The sequence below is a fragment of the Ranitomeya variabilis genome, chromosome 8, assembly GCF_051348905.1.
Source record: "Ranitomeya variabilis isolate aRanVar5 chromosome 8, aRanVar5.hap1, whole genome shotgun sequence".
In the NCBI taxonomy this organism is placed as follows: Eukaryota; Metazoa; Chordata; class Amphibia; order Anura; family Dendrobatidae; genus Ranitomeya; species Ranitomeya variabilis.
In genome coordinates this window covers 17506503-17532520 of record NC_135239.1, presented here as the reverse complement: position 1 = coordinate 17532520, position 26018 = coordinate 17506503, and the positions used below count along the sequence as shown (strand labels likewise).

The window sequence follows — 26018 nt, the reverse complement described above, 5'->3', positions numbered from 1 at the left end:
GCTTTTTATACCATGGAGGAAAGTTGTCAGTCAGAAACTCTATATACTTTGCAGAGGTCATTTTCACACCTTCAGGAACCTTAAAGGGCCCTACCAGTTGTTTCTCTATGATTCCGGCCCAAAACATGACTCCTCCACCCCCTTGCTGTTGTTGCAGCCTTGTTGGGACATGGTGGCCATCCACCAACCATCCACTACTCCATCCATCTGGACCATCCAGGGTTGCTCAACACTTATCAGTAAACAAGAATGTTTGGAAATTAGTCTTCATGTATGTGTGGGCCCAATGCAACCATTTCTGCTTGTGAACACTGTTTAAGGGTGGCCGAATAGTAGATTTACGCACCAAAGCAAGCCTTTGAAGGAGCCTACACCTTGAGGTTCGAAGGAATCCAGAGGAACCAGCAGCTTCAAATATCTGTTTGCTGCTTTGTAATGGCTTTTTAGCAGCTGCTCTCTTAATCCGATGAACTTGCCTGGGCAGAAATCTTCCTCATTATGCCTTTATCAGCACAAACACATCTGTGCTCAGATACAGCCACAAACCTTTTAACAGTACGATGATCACGCTTAAGTTTTTAGGAAATTTCTAATGTTTTCATCCCTTCACCAAGGCATTGCACTATTTGATGCTTTTCAGCTGCTGAGTGATCCTTTTTCTTTCCCATGTTACTTGAAAACTGTGACCTGCTTAATAATGTGGAACATCATTTTTAAGTAGTTTTCCTTTAATTAGAATCACCTGGAAAACTAATTATCCCATGTGTTTAAGATTGATTTCAGTGATCCATTGAGCCCTTAGACACAATACCATCCACGAGTTTATTTGAAAAACAAAACAATTAAATCTTTATGACACTTAAATCCAATTTGCATAATAATTTGGAACACAGTGTATAGTGAGAAAAGGACGGATTCTAGAGATGTTCTTTAGGTGTAAGCGGCATGAGCGGGCAAGAGATTGTATATGGGATGTGAAGAAGAGATGTGCCGGGGTGTTATTATGGTGCCACCCACGGAGAGGGAAACGTCAGGTTTAGGGAGGTTAGTAGATGGTGGGAGCAGAAGAAGTTCAGTTTTGGAGAGGTTGAGTTTCAGATAGAGAGCGGACATGATGTCTGAGACTGCAGACAGACAGTCAGTGGTGTTCTGTAGTACAGCAGGAGTAAGGCCAGGGGATGATGTGTATAGTTGTGTGTCGTCGGCATAAAGATGGTACTGAAAGCCAAATCTGCTGATGGTCTGTCGAATTGGGGCCGTGTAGAGGGAGAAGAGAAGGGGGCCAAGGACTGAGCCCTGGGGTACCCCGACAGTGAGAGGATGAGGAGATGAAGTGGAGGCAGAGAACAGAACACTGAAGGAGCGGTCAGAAAGATAGGAGGAGAACCAGGAGAGAGCAGTGTCCTTAATACCTAGTGACTGGAGCCTAGAGAGTAAGAGAGGGTGGTCAACAGTGTCGAAAGCTGCAGAAAGATCGAGAAGAATGAGCAGAGAGTAGTCACCGTTACATTTTGCTGTCAGAAGGTCATTGGTCACCTTGATGAGTGCAGTTTCTGTCAAGTGTAGGGGGCGGAAGCTGGACTGTGAAGGGTCTAGGAGGGAGTGAATGGAGAGGTAACGGGCAAGGCGGGAGTAGACCAGGCGCTCCAAGAGTTTAGAGATGAAGGGGAGGTTGGAGACTGGTCTGTAGTTATTTGTGCAGGATGGGTCGAGGGCAGGTTTATTTAGTAATGGAGTAATGATAGTGTTTGAAGGAGGATGGGAAAATGCCTGAGGAGAGTGAGAGGTTAAAGATTGTAGTTAGGTGAGTTGGGACGACTGGAGAGAGAGACTGGAGGAGGTGTGAGGGAATGGGGTCAGTAGTGCATGTAGTCGGACGAGAAGAAGAGAGGAGCCTGGATACTTCTTCTGTGATGGGATCAAATGCGGAGAGTGAGCCAGGGGAGATGCAGGGAGGGATGGGAGTCACTGAACTTGGTGATTCGGAGTGGATTTCCTGATGGATATTGTCTATTTTCTTTATAAAGTGGGAGGCCAGGTCATCAGCACAAATGTCTGTGATAGGGGGCTTGAGCTTTTGGCCTGAGGAGGGAGTGAAAGGTGTCAAAAAGTTTCTTGGGGTTATTGGATAGTGAGGAGATCAGAGTGGTGAAGTAGGTCTGTTTGGCGAGGTGAAGGGCAGAGTTATAGGTTTTTAACATAAATTTGAAGTGTATGAAGTCTTCTGGGGTGTGAGTTTTCCTCCATAAGCGTTCAGCACTCCAAGAGCATTGCTGGAGAAGTCGGGTTTGCGATGTGAGCAGGGCTGTTCTACTCTGTGTTTGGAGGTTCTGAGGGTGAGGGGAGCTACTTGGTCTAGGGTGCTTCTAAGAGTGTCGTTGTAGTGATGTACCGCCAGATCAGGACAGGAAAAAGAGGAGATTGGGGACAGTGATGAGTGTAAGGAGTCTGAAAGTGTATGAGGGTTAATGGCTTGTAGATTTCTGACTGAATGGTAGGTAGGAGGGTGCTGGGGTGAGCACTTGTAGTGCTCTATCCCTCACTATCTTACCCCGATCATTGATTGTCGACCCACTCCTTACAGTGAATGCGTAATCAGATAATGACCTAATGTTTAACTCAATTTCCTATGTTAAAAATATTTTTTAAGGGTTATTGAAAATTTTTTTTAGGTCCCTAAAAGTTACGCTTGTGGCTTGACCCTGAAACCCCAGCCATAAATCCTTTATTTCTACAATCGTATCCATTCAAACAAAACACATTTCCAATAAAATACCTTCGTTCTCAAGCCTGTAGAATTTTGAATGGAGAATAATATAAATTATGACTTTGGAACAGTACAGGATACATAATATAATGTAGTACAAAATTACTCCACCAGCAGAATAGCGAGTGCAGCTCTAGAGTATAATACTGGATGTAACTCAGGATCAGTACAAAATAATGTAATTCTGGATCAGTACAGGATCAGTAATGTGATGTATATACACAGTGACTGCACCAGCAGAATAGTCAGTGCAGCTCTGGGGTATAATACAGGATGTAACTCAGAATCAGTAATGTATGTGCACAGTGACTGCACCAGCAGAATAGTGAGTGCAGCTCTGGAGTATAATACAGGATGTAACTCAGGATCAGTAATGTAATGTATGTACACAGTGACTGCACCAGCAGAATAGTGAGTGCAGCTCTGGAGTATAATACAGGATGTATCTCAGGATCAGTAATGTAATGTATGTACACAGTGACTGCACCAGCAGAATAGTGAGTGCAGCTCTGGAGTATAATACAGGATGTAACTCAGGATCAGTACAGGATCAGTAATGTAATGTATGTACACAATGACTGCACCAGCAGAATAGTGAGTGCTGCTCTGGGTTATAATACAGGATGTAGCTCAGGATCAGTACAGGATCAGTAATGTAATGTATGTACACAGTGACTGCACCAGCAGAATAGTGAGTGCAGCTCTGGGGTATAATACAGGATGTAACTCAGGATCAGTACATGATCAGTAATGTAATGTATGTACACAGTGACTGCACTAGCAGAATAGTGAGTGCTGCTCTGGGTTATAATACAGGATGTAGCTCAGGATCAGTAATGTAATGTATGTACACAGTGACTGCACCAGCAGAATAGTGAGTGCAGTTCTGGAGTATAATACAGGATGTAACTCAGGATCAGTAATGTAATGTATGTACACAGTGACTGCACCAGCAGAATAGTGAGTGCAGCTCTGGAATATAATACAGGATGTAACTCGGGATCAGTAATGTAATGTATGTACACAGTGACTGCACCAGCAGAATAGTGAGTGCAGCTCTGGGGTATAATACAGGATGTAACTCAGGATCAGTAATGTAATGTATGTACACAGTGACTGCACCAGCAGAATAGTGAGTGCAGCTCTGGAATATAATACAGGATGTAACTCGGGATCAGTAATGTAATGTATGTACACAGTGACTGCACCAGCAGAATAGTGAGTGCAGCTCTGGGGTATAATACAGGATGTAACTCAGGATCAGTAATGTAATGTATGTACACAGTGACTGCACCAGCAGAATAGTGAGTGCAGCTCTGGAGTATAATACAGGATGTAGCTGAGGAGCACTACAGGAATAGTAATGTAATATATGGATACAGTTTCTGACTTGTTCATAGATTATTTCTGTATGTATGCTGTGAAATAATTTTTGCTATCAAAATTTGCTGATTTAATTCTATTGCAGGGTGGAGGGGATTTGAATAATCACGTACACATAACTAAACCTGAAATAAATTGTACACTTTAGTATTATTTTTCCTTTTTAATCAGAATAACTTTATCATCTTGAATATTTCAGTAAGTGTGTTAGCGACAAGGGTATCTCAAGCATCCAAGGTTAAATGGCACTTGGAGAAGTAAAGCCTGCAGTCCTGTCCTTATTTGAGAATATCACAAGCCTGCAGTCACGTATTCAAACCTCTTAAAATCAGTCGCAGTCTGAGTCACCCCGTTCCCTGAGGCCTGCCGATTACAGCCGTCTGCACAGTATGAAGAGCTAGAACGCAGCTAGATGGGGCGAGGTGAGGAGCAGGTAGGATGGGGGCACTCAAGACACAAGGTGGGGCCATGTCTGTGTGCGTGGGTACCGCCTCACTGATTTCATTATCGCAGGATGACATTCATTGGGAAGGATAATGACATAAGCAATATAAGTTAATAATTGAAATGTTATTCAGATGTAACAAAGCTGACTTTGTCACTTAAGTGTTTGGTATGTGCAGCAACATTGTTAAAAGCATGGATATGACTGGTATTACTAGGAAGCAAAGCTAATTTACGAAGATAAAGCCTTGGAAGAATAGAAACTGTACTTGCAGAAAATATTACTTTGTATAATCTAAGGGACATGGAGGAAGTGTAATACTTTGCTTTTCCTGCAGGGGTGCTGCGTAAGCTCAGCCGTCAGGATCACCAGAATCACTGTTCTAGTACACAGGCTCCGCTTCTCTGCACTGAGCTTACACTGTAGCTAGCGTGGCCCATTTTACATCCCCACATTCTGTTCGTGTAGCTTCACTTCAAGCAAAATGAATGTGCAGCGTGTAGTGTTTAATTGCTTAATTAGAGCATGTGATGATGTAGAAGACATGACAGCCATGCAAAAATGATCTATTAATACACTCTGTTTGTTCACACTTGCTAGTACTAAATGAAAGCTGCGGCCATCAAATTAGAATTATGTAATGTAAAGATTAGCCTATGGAAAGCAATCAGATTTCAGTTTTAGGTATAAGTGACCTAATCGGTTGCAGTTCCTACATTTTGGAGAATTTTGTCTGTTTCACAACAGTGGCGTAACTTGAAGCTTATGGTCCCCAATATAAATTTTTCAACAGGGCCCACAGCTGTCATAGGTCTTTAATAGTATTTGTCTTCTCATACAGGCCAACAGGGCCTTCTGGGTCCCCTAGGCTCCAGGGCACAGCTGCGAACTCTGCATCCACTACGGTTACAACCCTTTCCAAATATCTATCATTTTGATACCAGGATGGACTTCACCCAATTAAATTTCTAAAGGACCAATGTCTTTATACACTGATTGTACCACAAGTGTAGCTAAAGGTTCCATCCATACTTGGGGACTGGTATCTAGGGAGCCCAAATGTCTGTTTGTCATGTAAGATAACATTGGCATTATAAATAGCACATTGTAGATGAGGAAACATGTCTCTTCTAGAGTCCAGTGGTGGCGGCTTTACACGACTCCATCCGATGCCCAGCATTGTGCTTGGTGATGTACGGCCACATGGAGCTGCTTGGCAGTGAAGCTCCCTGCAGTGGCGCACTGTTTGTGCAGATAGCAGAGGAGGTCTGGACTCATGGGGGTTGTGGCACTGCAGGTCTGAGGTAATTATGCTTGACTGTACCCTTTAGTTACCCCTCCAACCTTGATAATACTGTTTATTTGGTGCTATTCACAAGCGGAGCTACTTTATCTTACTATGGCTTAATATGGTTATGTACATGATTAATGGTTGGTGCAGGTAACTGGAACGAATAATTATATGTTCTTGCCTCTGACCTGTGGTTCCATCTGGTAATCTTTACTGTCTTAGAATCCCGTATTATTGTTATGGTTATTGGTTTTAATACTAAGGTGTTTAATAAAAAACATTTTTATGATACTTTCGATCCTTCATGTGCATTTTTTTTTCTTTATAAGGGCTAGTTATGGAGTCAGCAGAGCGTTGGTCACTTTTCTGCCCTTTGCTCCTCAGCATTTGGCTCCCCGCTCTGTAACGTTACGGGGTCTTCACTTATTGGTTGAGTTGCTGCGGTTCCTTTCACTTTTCAAATCACTCACAGGTGATGCGATAAGATTTAGGAGGGAAGAAATGTCATGAACGGACTTGTTACCACGGTGGCTCTTATAACAGGACCGCACTGGTATCAGTGAGCTCCGCACCACTGGCCGTTCTGCCACATGTTAGTAAAGGCAGATGGCATCGCGTCAGTAACGGATGTCATACACCTGTGCCAAAACGACTGAAGAAAAAAATGAATTTAACGATTAGCACGTGTCTCAATACTCAAGGCTGATCATCAAGTGTGGTCTCCTGATGACGGCAGGGGCCACATCTGCGACATATTCCCAGTAGCCAGTTCAGACTCCAGATTGGGAATGCTCTGAGTTTAGTAGCCGTCCCCTTCCTCACATGCGGTGTGGTCGGAGACCCTACTTGTTTGCTTAGCTGCTGTCTTTGGCTCAGTGCAGCATATGTGATGATGATTTTGGTTGCTCTCCCAGTTGCTCGAGTGACTCATTGGCTATGAAAGCAATGATACGAGCTCCCATTTATCAACGCTCTCCTGAACATCTCTGTGTGAATCTAGAAATCAAATCGCTCTTCCTTGCCGAGAGCTTCTTCGCAATTACAAACGTGTTCTCAGATTGCGCATTTCCAAAATGAGTTTTTCCCAATTATAAGCTTAAATCCTGTTGATATTTATTGAGGTTTATTAAGCTAATCTAGAGGAATAACGGCAGCTCCATGTAAGTAGACGCTTCATGTTGCGATAAAGGATTAGATTAGATTTCTAAGCGGCACCGTCTTTCATCTTGGGCTCGGGAAGGCTTGATTCCGGGGTTTTATGTAACTGCCCATCAGACCTATTATATGGTATCTTTTCATTAACATCATGTTTTTCCTCAATTACTAAATTAGATAGACAGGATGCAATAAATATTCAGTCCCTAGACCTTCCATGAAGGCTCCACGGGCCCTGGGGGGGTGCTGCTCTGGTGTGGCCGCCGTGGTATGATGTGTTCTGGGTGCTGTGTGTGACAGAAGGCACCAAGTATCTACTTTTAGTTTTTCCAGGGTTTTTGATACAGGAATACGTTAGAAAAAAAAAACTTTGCCCTGGATGAAGCAAAAACCCAGCTACGTGAGGCTTATAGCATTTTTACCTGGATAAATTGAATAATGTAAACATTAATGTAGTACCAATACAAAAAGTGTGCCTGATGCAACAGGTGATCGTGGCATGAAAGATAGTATGCTAAAAGATACAACAAACATATAAAGAGGATTACTGCGCTTCAGAAGCTACAAGTTATAACAATGTTATCCCAGTACATAGACAGCAGTATAATACTGGTAAATTGCAGGTTATGCCTCGAGAAATAACAGGAAGATATACTGTGGCTTAGGTACCGCGCATCACAGTGATCAAAATTCACACAGATACTTATATAAATAAGATTGATAAATGAATACTTGGGCTGTAAGCCAGCCAGAAAATAATGATAATTATTGGCACTGATATTTGTCCTACAGTGTGAAAAGTGACAATTAAAAAGAAAGTGTAAGAACATTGTGAGAATAATGCAACATGCTAAGAGTTACCGTAGTTGTTAGATCGATACCCTGTATATTCCAACAGTATATGAATTATATATAAATTAAATACCAAATACTATTGGACATATATAATCAGGTGCAAAATTAATAACACATAGAAATCAATGGTTTATACAGAGAGCATACATTAACCAATAAAAAAAGGATACTAAAAAAATTGTACTAATAGTCCAATTGTAGATATCTTATTATTCCTGATCCTGATGTGAAACATATGAAATTGTGAAATAGAATTATATCGTTGAAATAAGATATGAAATGTACAGGAGTTTGCAATCCAATATAGACTGTCTGAGAAATTAAATTAGGGTGTCCTGGCCGGTGGGGTCCCTGGTTTCAGTGGAAAAATTGTTAAGTTCAGCGTGCGACATCTTAGGGAGGTGCTGAAACAGAGGCCTGACAGGAAAGCCTTTATAAAACTTATAGTTCCTATACCCTGATTAACTTTACACATCCCCCTATTGCATTGCTGATCATGGTAATGTGACGCTAATCACTACTCTTGGGCAAGTCGTGAGGCAGGGTTGTCAAGACGTCCAGGGCTAGATACCAAGAGGACACGTCATAGCGAAATAGGTAAGGCAAAGGTGTAGTCAGGTCACAGTCCGAGGTCAGAATTCCAGGAATGTAGCTGATCAAAACAGAGGGGCAAGGCAAACGGATGGTCAAAGGCAAGGTAGGACAAGAAAGATCAAATACAGGAACACACAGTACAGATGTCAAGACACAGCTGTCTGATAACCCGGGACCAGGGGCTCCTTCCCTGTCCCTAACTCTACTGGGTGCCAGAGCTAGCCCTACTCCCTGGGATGCTTCTGAAGGTGATGATGCCAGGGCCTCCACTCTTGCTTTATCTCCTGAGTTAGCCCTCCGTCTATTCTCTTCCACCACCCAGGGAAGAAGGGCACTGTAGTACACCAACCCGACAAACAAGGGTTAGCAAAACTCCAGGCATACAAAATATTCACTCACATATAACAGAGGAATGCACCGGGGTGTGCATGTAGCAGAATAAACCAAAATAGAGAAGGATAAGGAATAACCATATATACAAACCAAGCAACAGTCACAGATAACGCCTCCAACTCTCCTTCTCATTTGAACTCCTCTCCCTCCGCTAGCTATGCAGCAAATGCTTGCTCTGACAAGGATTTCTAACAGAACCCAAATTATAAAGGGGGAAGGAGTGGCTAACTAAGCTCAGCTGTGAGCACAGGGATTTCCAACATGGCCGTTTAACCCGTTCTGCCAGAAGAAATAAACACATTTAAAATGAAGAAGTGCTCCTTCTCAGCGCCGGAGTAGAAGCAATCAGACGCTGCGGTCTTCTGGCTGTACACTGTCGTGGTAACCCCGTGACAACAGAGCACGCACAAACCACTTGGGCTAAGAAACAATTGGCAGTAATTAGAGGCAGAGACCCAGCTAAATAACCTGGTAATTACTCCGAACAGGAGACACAGGAAGAAGCCCTTGCACACCCAGACACTAATTGTTCAGCTGATCTGTCACTCATCCCTGTTATGCTAGTGTAGCTACTCACACAGGATAATAAGTAAATCTAAATACTGCAACTGACCGGTTCCTGTACAGACTAAAGATCCTGACCCCGCAGTTCCTAGTGGTTCCTGTGTGATTAGAGATTGCCCTAACCACAGACTAGAAGATGACATCTCATACCTATGCTGTTTCAAAGGCTGTCGAGCACATCACGTTCCTCCTAAAGAGCTGGGAGGGCATGGCAGAGTGTAAATTACCTACAATAGGGAAAGTGTGCTGAAAAAAAGGAAAGATTCCAGAGTGAGAAAAGTAAAACACGAAATACAAAATAAAGTATAAAGTATTAAACAACAGAAACACCAAGGAGAAAAACCCAAGCTGGAATTTCACTGACTGGCTTTAAGCTATAGCAGAATGGTTGAAAATCCACAAGAAATTATCACGAGCAGGGGGGCAGAAAACAAAGCTGCACACGAAAGGTGATAGGGCAGACAAATGAAAAGACCTGTGTAATGCTAAACTGCATTAAACTGAGTGCAGCCAGAATAACAGAACGTAAATATAGGGGAAAAAGGTGTGTCTGCTGTGGCTTGGTGGATAGAGAAGCCGATCACAAAACACAGGCTCAGGGGTTTGAACTCAGAAGCATGACAAATACACTGCTCAGCACACCCCAGTCTCTGATTGGGCGGCTAAGCTGTCCATCACCATACTGACAGCTCAGCACACCCCTGTCCCAGATTGGACAGCTGAACTGTCACTCACTGCATCCAGACACACCGATAGGTGGAATTCTGAGAGGTTGCTTAGGCATGGGATGTATTGGGGGTATTCAGCATGAGGGGTTACTATAGATAATCAAAACAGGCAGCACGGTGGCTCAGTGGTTAGCACAGCAGCCTTGCAGCGCTGGAGCCTGGGGTTCAAATCCCACCAAGGACACCATCTGCAAGGAGTTTGTATGTTCTCCCCGTGTTTGCGGCGGTTTCCTCCCACATTCCAAAGACATACTGATAGGGAATTTAGATTGTGAGCCCCATTGGGGACAGCGATGATAATGTGTACAAACTGTAAAGCGCTGTGGAATATGTTAGCGCTATATAAAAATAACACACACACAAATGTAGGTGGCTTGTTGAGGGGCAACTAATGGGCATGTTCCAGGAGAGTTGTGAATTATGAATATCAATGAGGGCTTTCCTCCACAGTGTATACTATATACTATATTCCCCGTAGTCAGTTCTTGTGGCCCAGACCAGACTCCCTAAACAAATACAGACTTTAACTATAAATGCCAGGTTAACTGAATAATTGGACCCAAGACAAGACCCCAAATTATATCAAGATTCCAAATCCGACTCACTAAAAATAGACCCCCAGGCCAGACCCCCAAAATAAACAGCTCCCCCTCTCCATCTTTCTACAGAACCCAAACCAAACTTTTCATTTTGATAGACCCCAGACCAGATATACAGATAGTCACGACGTAACGTGCCACCAACTCTCTCCCGTGCCGCAGGGTGTCGTATACAAACTCCTGATGGGACTGCTTCAGGCTAAGTTCAGATGAGACAAAACCCAAGACAGAAACAAAATGAACACATACCCTGCTGTAAGTACATAAGTAAAAGCAATAGTGAACATAAATAACATTGGGTACTGGTACTTTTTACTTAGTAAAAACTGCTTTTGATTTGAAAAAAAGCATAAATGTCACCTCACCAAGGTCAAGGTGTACCCAAATTTGAGATGGCCCTAACCTGTAGTATTAAAACCTTACTATACATCATAGTGACGTCCTGTGTGAATAAAGGCTGAGCATGGACACACGGCTAGTGGGGAACTTTTTAAATGTGATATCCAACTCAAAGGAAAGGCGGCCGCAACCTCACCTGCACTAAATGCAGAAACCTAAAACTAAATAGAAAAAAATGAACTGGAGTACAAGTTGGTATGCATGCAACATAGGAGCATGTTCACACTGGCCATCAAGCATAAGGTCAGATGAGCACTGACTTTTGTGGACCACTCACGTCTGCAAACTGTGGATGTGATTGGCTCTGTGTTATTTTCTTTTTTCCACATGGACCTGACGTCCTTGTTGAAAATTGCCAATGGTAACTGGCTCGTAGGCTAACATTGGCCGTATACTGTCTGTGTGCAGTTTTTTTTGCGCAAAACAGACTTAAAGGGACTCTGTCACCTGAATTTGGAGGGAGCAATTTTCAGCCATAGGGGCGGGGTTTTCGGGTGTTTGATTCACCCTTTCCTTACCCGCTGGCTGCAATATTGGATTGAAGTTCATTCTCTGTCCTCCATAGTACACGCATGCGTAAGGCAAGGAAAGGGTGAATCAAACACCTGAAAACCCCGCCCCTATGGCTGAAAATTGCTCCCTCCAAATTCAGGTGACAGAGTCCCTTTAACTTGTTCTTGTCTACAGCAGAGTCCAGGAGTGATTGGAAGAACATAAAAAGGGAAAGAAAAGTATAAGTGGTGTCAGAGGGGGATGTCTACTCTTCCAAGTGTCCAGGGAAGCTCCAATAGAATAGTTGTCAAATATGACGTTGTTATTGCACATATGACTGTAAACTCTTCACCTACCCTCTGTTGTGGTCTCCTCCAAGCATAATTTTCTTTGGTAGCAGGAAAGATTTAGTGGTTTGGTCTCTGTAAACCCTTTCCCCTTCCTTCGCTGTTAAGAGGGGCTAGTTTTTCAAATCCCTGATATTTCATAATGGCAGACTCTAAACATTTTTTAAAGGGAATCCATTACCCCGAAAATGCATTTTAAATGGACTATACAGTATTGTAGGGAACTAAGCCCCTATGCAATCATACTATTATAATTATTATTTTACTCATATATAATAGCACCATCGTACTCCCTACGCTTTACAGATATCAACATCACTGTCCCCATTGGGGCTCGCAATCTATATTCCTTATCAGTCTGTGTCTTTAGCGTGTGGGAGGAAACAGGTGAACCCCGAGGAAATCCAAGCAATCACAGGGAGAACATGCAAGCTACTTGCAGACGTTGCCCATGGTACTAGCAATGTTCCTGTTACTGAAGCAGGGAAAGTGCCCAAATATGTAAATGAGAAGGCATAATGGTGCACTGAAGCCTCGTTCATTTGCATATGAATTAAAAGTCATTTTCTTAGGCACTGTACCAATAACAAGTAGTATGGTTGTTATAGGGGCAAGCCCCCTATAACACTGTATAGACCCTTTAGGATGCATTTTTGACAATAGGGGTCACAGTAGCTCCTGCCACTTAGCTGATGTTGCAGAAGTGATGCCTCTTAAGGGTCCAGTTCCAGATGGTGTCCTGTAGTGATTAAGTCGGTTCTGCGTTCTGCACTGCTGACCGGTTCACTGATGAATTATTCACATTATTTGGAGTCTTTTATTTATGACAGTAATTGATCACTTCAGTGTCACGGTGGCTGCAAAGGTTTCAGTATGTGGATAATGTCTGGTAATGAATGTATCCTAAATTGTTAAACCAGAATATTGACATTAAAACGATTAACCCTTTACCTACATGTATAAGTGTCTACATGCACAAAAACTTTTATGAGTATTTCTCCAGTGGCGTAAACTGGGCCCCAAAGCAAACTTCAGATCGGGCCATATGAGTGCTAGACAATTTTTTTGTAGGTTCCCAAGCCTCCTCCAAACTGTAGGAAGTCCATATGCTCTAATGGACCATAAGGACGGGGGTACTTCTGAAATGATGCCCATTTATTTAAATCTACTCTCCAATTTTCAGAACCAATCATTTTAGGCATATCCCTTTAAGAACTTTTAATAGCTATGTTGAATGAGTTATGTGACTCCCCACAGTCTAGTCATAGTCATTGCAGCTTTGGGATGATCATTAAGGATCATCTAATGAACAGTTAATAAAACTGTCAGGAGAAACATTTTCTAATTCGGCAGAGAGGATGCCCGGTACTGACCCCACAACTGATAATCAGACATCAGCCCCGGGTGCCTCCCGTCAGCCGCAGGTCATTAACCCTCCCCATTCAATATCCAAGTTATCAGATGCCATCTACCCAGAGATTACCTAAATTATTGATGATGTAATTAGCATTTCTTTTGTCTTGATTTCTTTGATCTATTTTTCCTTCACTCTTCATTGTAAAGTCCTTTTACACATTAAAGGGGATGTCTGATTTGTATAGATCCTTATTCACTATCCAGAATGGAGTTCAACCTCAAAGAGCGTCTCTAGAGAACGAGGTATTTTGCAGCAAAAAATGTAAAGTTTCATTTCTCCTGTGGTGGCTTTACAAATTGAACGATTGCTGCTGGGCTCCTCCACATATAGAAACTGTTCATTGAGGGTCCATTGCTTCACTAGTACCCTTCTCATAGTTAAAATTAAGGGCTACTCTTGCTCTAGCATTGCATCTATATATGACAATAATGGAATACTACTGATAACGAATACATTTAACGAGCTGCTTGAGAAAAGATCTACATAAACTTTAGGTAAAATACCCGATTAATCAAGGCTAGCATTTTTTATGCCAATATTGATGAAGAATCTGCTGGAGTAAGAGGCGTGTGCCTCTTAATAAATTTGGCACATCTTTCAGCTTCCATGTGCCAGATTCAGAAATGTGCTCAACTTTTGTGGCGTAAATGATCATAAACTTGTTGAAACATGCTCCATCCCACTAAGCGCAGCACAGCTGATGTGAAAACTACGAGTTGCACAAAAAATTTGCAACATTTCAAACAGGTTTACTCCACATTTCTGGCACAAACTTTTTGGTAAATTTTTCCAAACTCTATATTTTATTATATGGTTTCAGGGTAGCACCTGGTGGTGAATGTTGTGATTGCATTTTAATTTTTTTTTTTAATTTTTCACTAAAATTGGGGGTATATGAGGCAATTTACATTCCAAACATGGCAATAAAATTAGAAAAATGATGTTATATGACGTGTTTTGTTTTTGCTTTTTCTAAGAGATATGTTAAAGCACCACTCCAGCATTTTGGTTTTTTTCACCGCTGGAGTGACACTTTAAATGTAAGCCCCCTTCCCCCGGTCATATAGTCACCCTCCGGCGTCCTCACCATATTTTGACACCACTGCGGTAGCTTTTGACTGGCTGGAAGTCAGAAGGTATGTTACAAGCTCTCAATGCAAGTATATGAGAGCCAGAATGAGGGTCTAATAGACTTACATTGACTAGTGACCTCCGCGCAGCTCCATGAAACACTGGAGCTGCCGGCAGGTCACTTTTTTTCCATAGACCAACGGCAGAGGTGGAAAAATCAGATTAAAATGCCAGAAGGTGAGTATCAGACAAGGGGCAGGGGACTTACATTTAAAGCACCTCTCTAACTGGGAAAGAAAAAAGAAAAAAAAAAAAGGGCTGGAGTGGGAGGGAAGGACACATCTGTATTTAGTGACATCAGGAGGTGTATATCCCGAAATGTAGCTACCCCTCTACCTCAGAATGAACAAATTACAACTAGGTTGCATCAGACACTGGGTATAAACGTTCGATAACTATCACAAGATCTGTCCAGTGAAGTGTAATGTGTATTTCAGGCTGACTATGTCTTGATAGTCCACTGTAGGAAAAAGGGTCAAGAATGTGAGTTGCAAAACCTCATTGGCACATACTAAAGTTGTATTTTGGTTGGAAAAAGTTATCACCTATTCACAAAATAGATGCTAACTTCTTGATCAGAGGGGGTCCGACCACTGCCCACTAGAATGATGTGACCTCTAGCAATCCCATAGAGAATGATTAGAGCTGCGGGCAAGCATGTGCAATCTAATGGGGACAAAAATGTCCCATTCTTGCAATCAATGGGGTTCCAGCACTCCGACCCCACCAGTCCAGAAGCTATCAGCTATCCACTAGAAACTAGATCCTGAATTTAATTTTTTTAAATATTTATTCTCATTTGCACAAGGAAAGATTAGAAGCAATAGGATGAAACTGAATGAAAGGAGGCACAGATTAGTTATTAAAAAAAGCTTTTTGACAGTGAGGGTGATCAATGAGAGGAACAGGCTGCCACGAGAGTTGGTGAGTTCTCCTTCAATGGAAGTCTTCAAACAGGGGCTGGACAGATATACGTCTGGGATGATTTAGTGAAGCCTGCATTGAGCACGGGGTCGGACACGATGACCCCGGAGGTCCCTTCCAAATCTAACATTCTAGAATTCTATGATTCCAGAGGCAACTTTAAATCTTGCAGCTAGGAGTGTCAGGGTGGTGCAGCAGATGGGCCCTAAAGCGCATAGAAGCTCGCATATAAACCTTATTCCCACCTGCAGCAGTAAGAACATTATCCTTGTCCACTTCTCACATCTAGATTACTATTCCAGATCCTTCTCTTTTCTTGGTGTGTAAATGTTATTTCCGTAGCATCACTCTGCAGTCTCCCATATACACATGAATATGATGGATAAGCATTCTCATTCTGCATTAGTATCCGAGTCCAAGTCATAGATCATAGTTATTGACAGTTCGGCAAGTGCAGATTACTGTTTTACAACTCAGTGAATGATCTCTGAATGTAATTCTTAACTGCAGCTATTTTCATCAGTAATTTCCCTGTATCATTCTTAAACGTTGCTGGATTTGTTCACCATTGTAAATTCTAATGCCTTTTATGTTGGAGCCTGGAGGCTTATTTGTATCAGGAGTCAGGACCTGTGGAACATGGAGTTTCACTGCTAAATACATGATTTTCTTTGTAAAGCATGAGCGCCCTCTACTGGCAGCTGAGCTATAATACAGTTGATTAGTGCAATGAGGATGATATGTTGTTACATTGCTCTGGTACATTATAAGAAAAACTTTGGAAGGCTAAAAAAAATTACTGCGTCTACTCAGTTTAGACTATTATTCTGTAACTAGACTGTGGCCCGATTCTAATGCATCAGGTATTCTAGAATATGCATGTCCCCGTAGTATATGGACAATGATGATTCCAGAATTCGCGGCAGACTGTGCCCGTCGCTGATTGGTCGAGGCAACCTTTATGACATCATTGTCGCCATGGCAACCATTATGACATCTACGTCGATACTGTGCCCGTCGCTGATTGGTCGAGGCGAATTTGCGGCAGACTGTGCCCGTCGCTGATTGGTCGAGGCAACCTTTATGACATCATCGTCGCCATGCTGTGCCCGTCGCTGATTGGTCGAGGCCTGATGGCCTCGACCAATCAGAGACGCGGGATTTCCAGGACAGACAGACAGACAGAAAAACCCTTAGACAATTATATATATAGATGTTGGTTAAGAGGAAATGCAAAACCCCTTAAAAGGCAAAAGATTATCTTAAGAAACACATTCCTTCCAGACTAAAAATGGGCAAGATAAATCTGTTGATCAATGATAAATCGGCAGAAATCTAACAACCATAATTTGTAATAATGTAATGCTCAACGGCCGCTCAGGTCCCTTTTGAGCTTTTTGTTTTTTATCAGATCCTTTGTTATCGAGAAAGGAACAAATAACATTGTTACAAAGCTCACATGAGCAATGAAATATCCATCATTATATATAACCATACAAAAACATCTGAAAAGTCTTCCTAAGCGATTAAAAAGGTCCCTTAATCTGTTTCAGTAGCTCCACAATTATGGGGAAGACTGCTGACTTGACAGATGTCCAAAAGGCAGCCATTGACGCACTCCACAAGGAGGGTAAGCTACAAAAGGTCATTGCTAAAGAAGCCGGCTGTTCACAGAGTGCTGTATCCATGCATATTAATGGGAGAAGTGGAGTGGAAGGAAAAAGTGTGGTAGAAAAAAGCGCACAAGCAACCGGGATAACCGCAGCCTGGAAAGGATTGTTAAGAAAAGGCCATGGTTTAAAAGCAACAGTATCTTGATTGGCCACCAAACTCACCTGACTTTAACCCCATAAAGAATCTATGGGGTATTGTCAAGAGGAAGATGAGAGACACCAGACCCAACAATGCAGATGAGTTGAAGGCTGCTATCAAAGCAACCTGGGCTTCCATAACCCCTCAGCAGTGCCACAGGCTGATCGCCTCCGTGCCACGCCGCATTGATGCAGTCATTGATGCAAAAGGAGCCCCGACCAAGTATTGAGTGCATTTACTGAACATACATTTCCGTAGGCCAACATTTTGGATTTTAAAATCATTTTTCAAGCTGGCGTTATAAAGTATTCTAATTTACTGAGATAATGACTTTTCGGTTTTCATTGGCTGTAAGCCATTATCATCAACATTAACAGAAACAAACACTTGACATAGATCACTCTGTTTGTAATGACTCTATATATGAGTTTCACTTTTTGCATTGAAGATCTGAAATAAATTAACTTTTTGATGATATTCTAATTTTGTGAGATGCAACTGTATTTATGTTGGACCTAACTCTCTCTAGCAAAGGGTTTATATTTAGCTTTATATAACCCCTTGTGTTTAAACTGACCACTACGCCAAGGTATTTACACTTTTCCACCACCCATCTGTATCTAAAGAGAGGAGAGCGTCTAGTGGCATCAAGGATGATTTTTCCCAGTTGATTTTCAGGCCTGACCACAGACCAAACTCCATTTTTTCCACCATTATTAGACAAATAGATGACTATACATCCCCCACATAAAGTAGCATGTCATCCGTATAGATTCTGACCTTTTCTACTATGTTGTTACATCTAAAACCTACAAGTTTCCTTAAGTCTGTTTGCATGCCAGATGTTCAATGGCGACAGAGAACAGGATGGGTGAGAGCGGGTGGCCCTGACGCGTACCACTTCCCAGCACAACAGGACATGATAGTCGACCATTTACTCTAAATCTGGGGGTCGGTGACCCATACAATTGTTTAACCCAATTTATGAACTTAAGACCAAGCCCTGTTCTATTTAGTACCTTCCATAAATAATTCCACTTGACGCTGTCGGAAGTTTTTGCAGCGTCGATGGACATTATTTACTCTATGTCCAGTTTCCGCACTACTTAGTTGTAGGTTAAGGTGTAAACGTCGTATGTTGATGGCGATACTTATTAGACATAAATCCTGTTTGGTCTTCATGGATCACTTCAGTTATCAGTTTACTTAACCTGATGATGTGTACGTTGGCTAATAATTTTACATCTACAGTGAGCAGGGATATTGGTCGATATGAATCTGGATTTTCAGAGTTTTTCCCTGGTTTCAGCAGTAGAACAATAATGGCTTCATTCATAGAAGCAGGTAAGCTCCCCAGTAATACAGTCTCCTCAAATACCGGCAATAATTTTGGAAGTAAAATCTATCCATAATCTTTATAGAATTCTCCAGGGGGACCTTCAGATACCGGGGCCTTTTCATTCTGAAGTTTATCAGCGCTTCCTCCAGTTCTTCTACAGCTATTGGTCTAAGAACCTACTAGAATCTGTGGATAGTTTAGGGGGCTTTATGCTGTCTAGATGTGCAGATACAGTATATCCTCCTCTTGAGCTGTGGATTTAGAAGGGTATAAATCTCTATAGTAGGAGTTTAACACAGATATAATAATTGGAAGTGTTGGTAATTATATTCCCTTCTGCTGTCACTAATCAAGCAATATTTGAGGACCTCTCTTGAGCCTTAATTATTGATGCCAACAGGTGCCTCAAACTTTTGCCCTCAATAAAATATTTTTGTTTGGTTAACATATGCTTCTCAAATGCTAGGGTTACTAAATACTCTGCCATGGCTTTTTGTGCTAACTACCACTGTTGTCTATTTTCTTCAGATGCATTCTCTATATAAATTGCTTCTCGCAGTGTGACCTCTTACTACAATTCCTGGTATTTCTCTATTTTAGATTTTATTTTTGCTAATTTCCATTATACAGATATCTTGTATATATGCCTCCATGGCATCCCACTCTATATTTTCTCTAGCTATTACTTTGTTAGTGCGAAAGTATTCTAAAATTTTGGATGTAAACGCCAAAGAGGCTGTCACGAATTTACGGCAACAGAGAGGAGCTAGAAGACCACAGCGTCTGATTTCTCCTACTCTTGCACTATTTAGATGCACTTACCTTCATATTTAACAATGCAGATTTCTTTCAGCAGGGCAAGGGTTAAACTAAGAGCTCTTGGAAGCTTTCTTGCATTAAGACTTTCAGCTGTGGGCCCTGGCAAGCACTCATTGTATTGTTAGGAGATGGTGGTGTGTGGTTGTTGTTTGAGAAGGCATTTGGTGGATTTATCTGAGACTGTTGCTAGGTTTTGGGCGTGTGCTAATTGCCCTCCTTCTCCTACTATGGTTTTACCCCATCCTTCACTACCTGATGTTTACCTCTGTTGTTTGTGTGAGTATATTTGTATGTTTGGTATTTTCCTTTATCCCTGCTTGTATTACCTTGTTAGTTTGGTTGGTGTATTATTCTACTCTATTACTCCCCTCTTCTCTGGGTGGGGGAATGGTACAGACTCAGGGTGGATTCAGGAGCTAAGGCAAGGTACGTGGCCCTGGCTCCTTCACCATCAGAAGTAATGCGGGGAACAGAGCAAGCTAGGACACCCCTAGAGATAGGGACAGGGAAGAAGCCTCTGGTCCCGGGACACTCAACAACAGAGTCGTGACTGAGGCCTTCCCATGGAACATCTCTCCCCCGATTGTAGATTTACAATCAGCAGTGAATGATGTGAAATATTTCTAGTTAGAAATTCTATAGACTTAATGTAAACTATTATATTGCCATTGCAAATGGCCAAATCTATATGTGATAATGACTGGTGTGAAGAGGACTAACAAGAATATTGCTTAACTCCTGGATGATATAAACGCCTAAGGTCAGACATTCCCATTTCAGATAGTAGGTAATGTAGAGATGTTGTTCTGGTATTTTAGGGCATGGAGCCCGAATTATGTTTATCCCATTAAGGATGTGGATAGGCATTAAAGTCCCTCACCACAATCACTGGGAGTACCGGAAAATCACCTGCAAAGGAGAGTATTATTTTCAAGACCTCTGTAGAGTATGGGGCAGTGATGTGCAATGCTACAATAATGATCTTCGTATTGTATACATCACATGCAATGCAAATACATATTCAGTCTGCATCAATTGTTGTAGCTTGACAAGTAAAAGAGATAGCTTTATGTATTACTACATTAACACTCCTGGTATGAGTGGAATAAACAGTGAATTCCCTGCCCACCCATGTCTTTTCATCAGATGTAATCTATCATTAGTCATGCGAATCTCTATCTAAAGTATAAGTTATATACTAGCATACATATTATTATTATTATTATTTATTGTTATAGCGCCATTTATTCCATGGCGCTTTACATGTGAGGAGGGGTATACATAATAAAAACAAGTACAATAATCTTAAACAATACAAGTCATAACTGGTACAGGAGGAGTGAGGACCCTGCCCGCGAAGGCTCACAATCTACAAGGGATGGGTGAGAATACAGTAGGTGAGGGTAGAGCTGGTCATGCAGCGGTTTGGTTGATCGTTGGTTACATATCTATGTGATTGGGGATGTACACTTTGGAGAAGTGGTGAAAGGTGTGCAATAGTCTGGAATAGTCTATCAGAAACACACTTATCTGTATAACATCTCATGGGCAGTCCCGGATTCCAGATGATTTCCCCCCTCTTCACTCTAGGTGTTCATCGGGGGATATTGGCAAGATGGAGCGGGGCTTATTGTAGACATCCACAACTCCATCAGCAAAAAGCACCCAAAGGAACGCTGCAAGTGCAGAATGAAGGGGGAAACACGGGATTCCGTGACTGCCCATGAGATGTTATACAGATAAGAGTGAACTATATGGAACATCCTTACTGGCATTGTCAGAATCTCTGACGCGGTTAAGGGTCATAGTTGCCCTTGTAATTTGTTGGGTATATGAACACCAATAGACCAAAAAACTGGGCAAAATATTATGTAAGCTCCGCCATACCGTAATTACAAAAACCCAAAAGAAAGATGGACACTCGAGCTAATAAAATGCTAGAAAGTTTATTCAGATTACTCTAAAAGTTATATTCAATCAATCAATACAAATTTATAGTAAAATAGGGACGCAAAATAGAAGAAAATGGACAACAACCTAGTACCACGTACAGGAAAAGAGCAATGCAGGTCTAATATGTAAGCCACTACGTATTTGATAAAAGACTACTCATAAGCATAAATCACAATTACACCAAAAACATATTGGAAATTAAATAACAGAATACTATTTGTGGACTAATGGTTCAAACTATCATAACAGATCCATAAATAGTAAAGGATAATGGAGACATATATAAAGTGCCAGTAGTGAAATATATGTAATACCAATAAGCGCCACAATGGCGACTACACTATACAAAAAACCTCACTGGGGCACATAATATAAAACACAATTCCCATATATTAGAGTAGAATGATTAGTGATTATATTTATCCTCTTATAAGTGCATGCATAGGCTGACAAATATCCACAAGTGTGCTAAAGATATAATTATGTCACAGCATATACAAATTCAATGCCTGATAGAAGGAAAGACAGCAGACATATAGGGAAGAAATCCCAATACAAAGAGGGGGAAAGAGATCGATATGATGGATGAACCAATCTGCTCCTGGACACGGGATGAAAACCCCAACGCGCGTTTCGCACTTATGGCTTCCTCGGGGGGGCGTTATTTTGGTATAATTTTGATTTATGCTTATGAGTAGTCTGTTATGAAATACTTGCCTTTTTGATACAGGTGTATAATTGCATCATTTTAAACTTTTCTTTTAATTTTTCCAAAGTCCATACTTCTGTCCATGACAGAATCCTAAACTATGGAGCTGTCCTCCACTCACTACCTTCCTCTTGGCCGCATTTTACTGTTGTATTTCACTTGATGATCTGGATCAAATTGTTATTATGGTCTTTAGGGATATCCAGAGGTGGTCCACGGTGACCGGGGATGGCATGTTGTCTATCTTATAGTGCCAACCTCCACGGACAGGTAGGGGTACCTTAGGCTACAACTAGGTGACTTTAGATCCACACCCCTGCCTAGCTTTTGGACCTTCCTATATACATTATTTAAGACCTTATATGTGATTTGCCGCAGTTTGTCCTTTTCCTCCAGTATTTTAATATTTATTTAATAAATATTTGTATTTTATAGGATTTTTTTTTCTAGCATGTAGTTTATTACTAAAGGGCCCCTTTAGAGCAATTTACTTTGGTCTATTTAGTCGCCACTGTGCCCTTTCTAGTCATTACACAAAATACAAGAATATGAAATCACTACACTGTCATTAATATTTAAGAAAAATATACATATATGAAGCAAATCTGAGTTTTGTAATTTTTTGCTATGTGCTGTTTGCTAGATGTATTATTTTTTAAATTTTTCCATTTTTAGCACTGCAATAAACACTGAGTTATCCTAATTCAATGAATTGAAACAAAAAATAAAATTCACACAAAATCCTGCTGTGCCAGATATGAATGCATTGCCACACCTGACCACTAGGTGGTGATACATAGCGCACACACATAATATACATACAGTTCCAAATAGATCCAATAGGTGGTGATATAGGATATAAACATGACCACAATTAAACATGTAGAGGGGCATACTATAATAAATTATGCAACATTGTTGGGATATACTTTATACAGTATATATACACACACACCTCATACTGTATACATATAATAGCCTTATAAATTAATATCTTAATTTGTTTCTCTTTTTTTATGGCAGTTTTGATGTTGAAAATGGCCCAGCTGCAGGACGTAGCCCTTTGGACCATCAGACCAGCCCGGGCTCAGGACTCGTTCTTCACACAAACTTCCCAAGTCACAACCAGCGCCGGGAATCCTTCCTCTACCGGTCAGACAGTGATTATGACCTATCACCAAAGACTATGTCCAGGAACTCCTCAGCTGCAAGTGAACAGTAAGTCAAGATGGATTTCTTGTAGAAACATAATCCATGCCGATCCTGTTCCAGGCCTCCTCATTAAATAGTGTCCTGATTAGTCATCACTGACTTTTATCCCTGACAATGATCGCTATAGATGTGTTATCCTGGAGGAGCTCACAAGCAGGTCCTACTTTACTGTTTTAGTCCATTAGACTTTAAAGGGTTATTCCCAATATTAAGTTATCACTCATCAGAAAGGATCTGTGGCCTGTGCACAACCATTCCATTCATAGTCTATGTTACTTCTGGAAAAAGCGAGTCACATCGCTCCAAGAGTCCTGAGTATGTTAGAGCCAGTGGGAGTCCCAGAGGTCGGCTCCATCAATCTCATAATTATGATCAATTATGGTAATTGGCAATAACTTTTAATGTTCGATGTAACCCTTTAACTAAATCTTCACCTTTTTATCCTTGTGTTTTTTGGTTAAACATTCTCCCTTAAGTAATTTCTTCACATATCTTTATGATGACAAGAGCTGTATTTTTCTGATACAGAGCTCCAAATCTTTAACATTCTTTTGCCTGCAGCCACCACTAGAGGGAGCTCACTGCATACTGTTGTATCATTGACTTCAGTATGTGGACAGTTTGCTCCCCCTAGTGGTGTTTGATGAATTTTATAATTTAAGGGAGCTTGTCATTATAAAAAAAACACTATTAGCTCCAAATATGGGGTAAATCTGCAGGTTAATAGCGTTTTCTCTCTCAATTCTGTGTCTTCTTCAGTTTTCCATCAATTTTATATATGATGCTCTCTAACCCATTATCTTGCTTTTTTTTTAGGCACGGGGATGACTTGATTGTTACTCCATTCGCCCAGGTACGTCCGATTCTTGTGTCCTCATCTATAATGTGCTACTTTTATTTTAGGAGATTTATCTAAAAAAAAAACTAGTCAATCAGATTTCAGCCCTCATTTTGAAAAGCATACAAGAATAAGAAAGCGGGCACCTGATTGGCAACTTCGGAGTGATTGATGTGCGTGGTCTCTGTTGCAGGTGCTGGCCAGTCTGCGCAGTGTCAGGAATAATTTCACATTATTAACCAATCTTCATGGAGCTCCAAACAAGTAAGTGTGAACACAAAGAAACACACCCCAAACTGCAAACCTAGCCCATGTTGTGGCATCACTGGCATGGCCAAGAGACTTAAAAGTATCTTTTTTCTTCAATTACTTACATTAGTTTCTGCATGCCGTCATTGAATGGAAACATTCTGGTTTCGATCCAGAGAGAGAAGAAATATCCCCGTCCTGCCACAATGTAGATAAGAGTCTAGGGCAGGAGCGAGGTCTGTGCTGCTGTGTTTAGCTCACAGAGGTCACTACGCAATGGCCCCGGCTAACCACCCTACGGGGAGCCACTGCACAACCTATTTCAGTGACTGGACCAGGCTGCGGATAGTCAGCTCCACTGTACAGAGAAAATTAAGAAGTGGACTGATATGGAGCTGCAGCCCCTCTATCTAAGAGATGGAGATTTGACACCTGGTTTACTCCCTGATCTATTATCTCAGATTGCTGCTGGATGTAAACTTTGAATGGATCTGAACAGTAAAAATCTATTTAATGTGTATAGGCCGCTGCCGGGTACAGAGGAACTGCTCCTATTCATCCTATTTTCCTAAGGTAGTAATGTAATGTGTCCACTAGATGGAGCTGTCTCATTTCATAGACGTGTATGGAAGATTGCAGTGAGGTGAATATAATGTGCAGTGACTCCATCACAAAAGAACATAATAATAATCCGGAATCCTGTTTATTAGCAAAGAGTGGCTTTATTATACTTTAGTATAAATGCAGCTTACAGGTCTGGTAGTGTTACAGCATAACATTGCATACAATCATTAGCCCTATGTTTGCAAAGAATAAGGACATCATTTAGAAACATGTCTGCGGTTATTAATGTTTGTGGATTTTAATGCACTTTGAATACAGAAGTTTTTTTATGGGACCCTTTGCTGGAGTTATACATTTTTTTATTATGGTTAATTACCTTCGGAGCACCCATAGACGATAAACGTCCAGGCGGTCCACATTTTATTCTGCAGTGACGTTCAAAAATGTCACTACATAGTAGAGTAACGGCACACGATTGTGCAGCTACAGGAACAGGTAACTGGCTGTCAGACATAGCCAGACCCCCATAGAGAAGCCAGAGATGGTTTATTATCATCTTTGCCTTCCCAGTCGCTAAACAAGCGATGTGTATGTAGAAATAGGAACTAACAGCGTTTCCTCCTCTGAACCCAGCAGTCGTGTGATTGCTGGGTGTGGGGGACGGGGAGCAGGAGCTGCTGGGTGCTACGAGACATATATATATTTCTGCTATTTAGCCAGGAATTAATAACCAAATATTCAATATGCATATTACAATTCTATGAGGGTCAGGAATCTATTCAAACTTGTATTGTTCCCTCATAATTGTAAAAAGTAAAGAAAGTGGAGTACTCCAAGAACACTGATACAAAAGAACAAAAAGAGTAACCATAAACCACAGAGGATGGAATATAAGATGAAAATGTTATTTAAAAAATCACATAAAACATAATACATTAAGTATTAAGCAATTAATGTATGAGGCAACGGAGGAACACATAGGGGCGATTAACCAGAAGGTGATGTCATCTATAGGATAGGGAGACACCGTATGATGTGA

At 41.3% G+C, this 26018-nt stretch overlaps 1 protein-coding gene and 1 long non-coding RNA gene across 5 annotated transcripts in view; one reads left to right on the top strand and one right to left on the bottom strand.

Annotated features, from left to right (window-relative positions):
* Nucleotides 1–26018, top strand: part of PDE4B (phosphodiesterase 4B) — a 469036-nt gene that overhangs the window by 297571 nt on the left and 145447 nt on the right. For all 3 annotated transcript variants that reach the window (XM_077277476.1, XM_077277477.1, XM_077277478.1), the window contains 3 exons: nt 23140–23334; nt 24145–24181; nt 24360–24430. In XM_077277476.1, the coding sequence (XP_077133591.1) occupies nt 23140–23334; nt 24145–24181; nt 24360–24430 (303 nt within the window). The remainder of the gene's footprint in view (nt 1–23139; nt 23335–24144; nt 24182–24359; nt 24431–26018) is intronic.
* LOC143788096 (uncharacterized) overlaps nt 1–26018 on the bottom strand; it is a 93171-nt gene that overhangs the window by 21944 nt on the left and 45209 nt on the right. Inside the window, exon 1 of one of the 2 annotated variants that reach the window (XR_013218553.1) lies at nt 19458–19480. The exons of the other annotated variant lie outside the window; for it this stretch is intronic. This is a non-coding gene — a long non-coding RNA (uncharacterized LOC143788096). Of the gene's footprint in view, nt 1–19457; nt 19481–26018 lie in introns of those variants that run through there. 2 annotated transcript variants of the gene reach the window in all.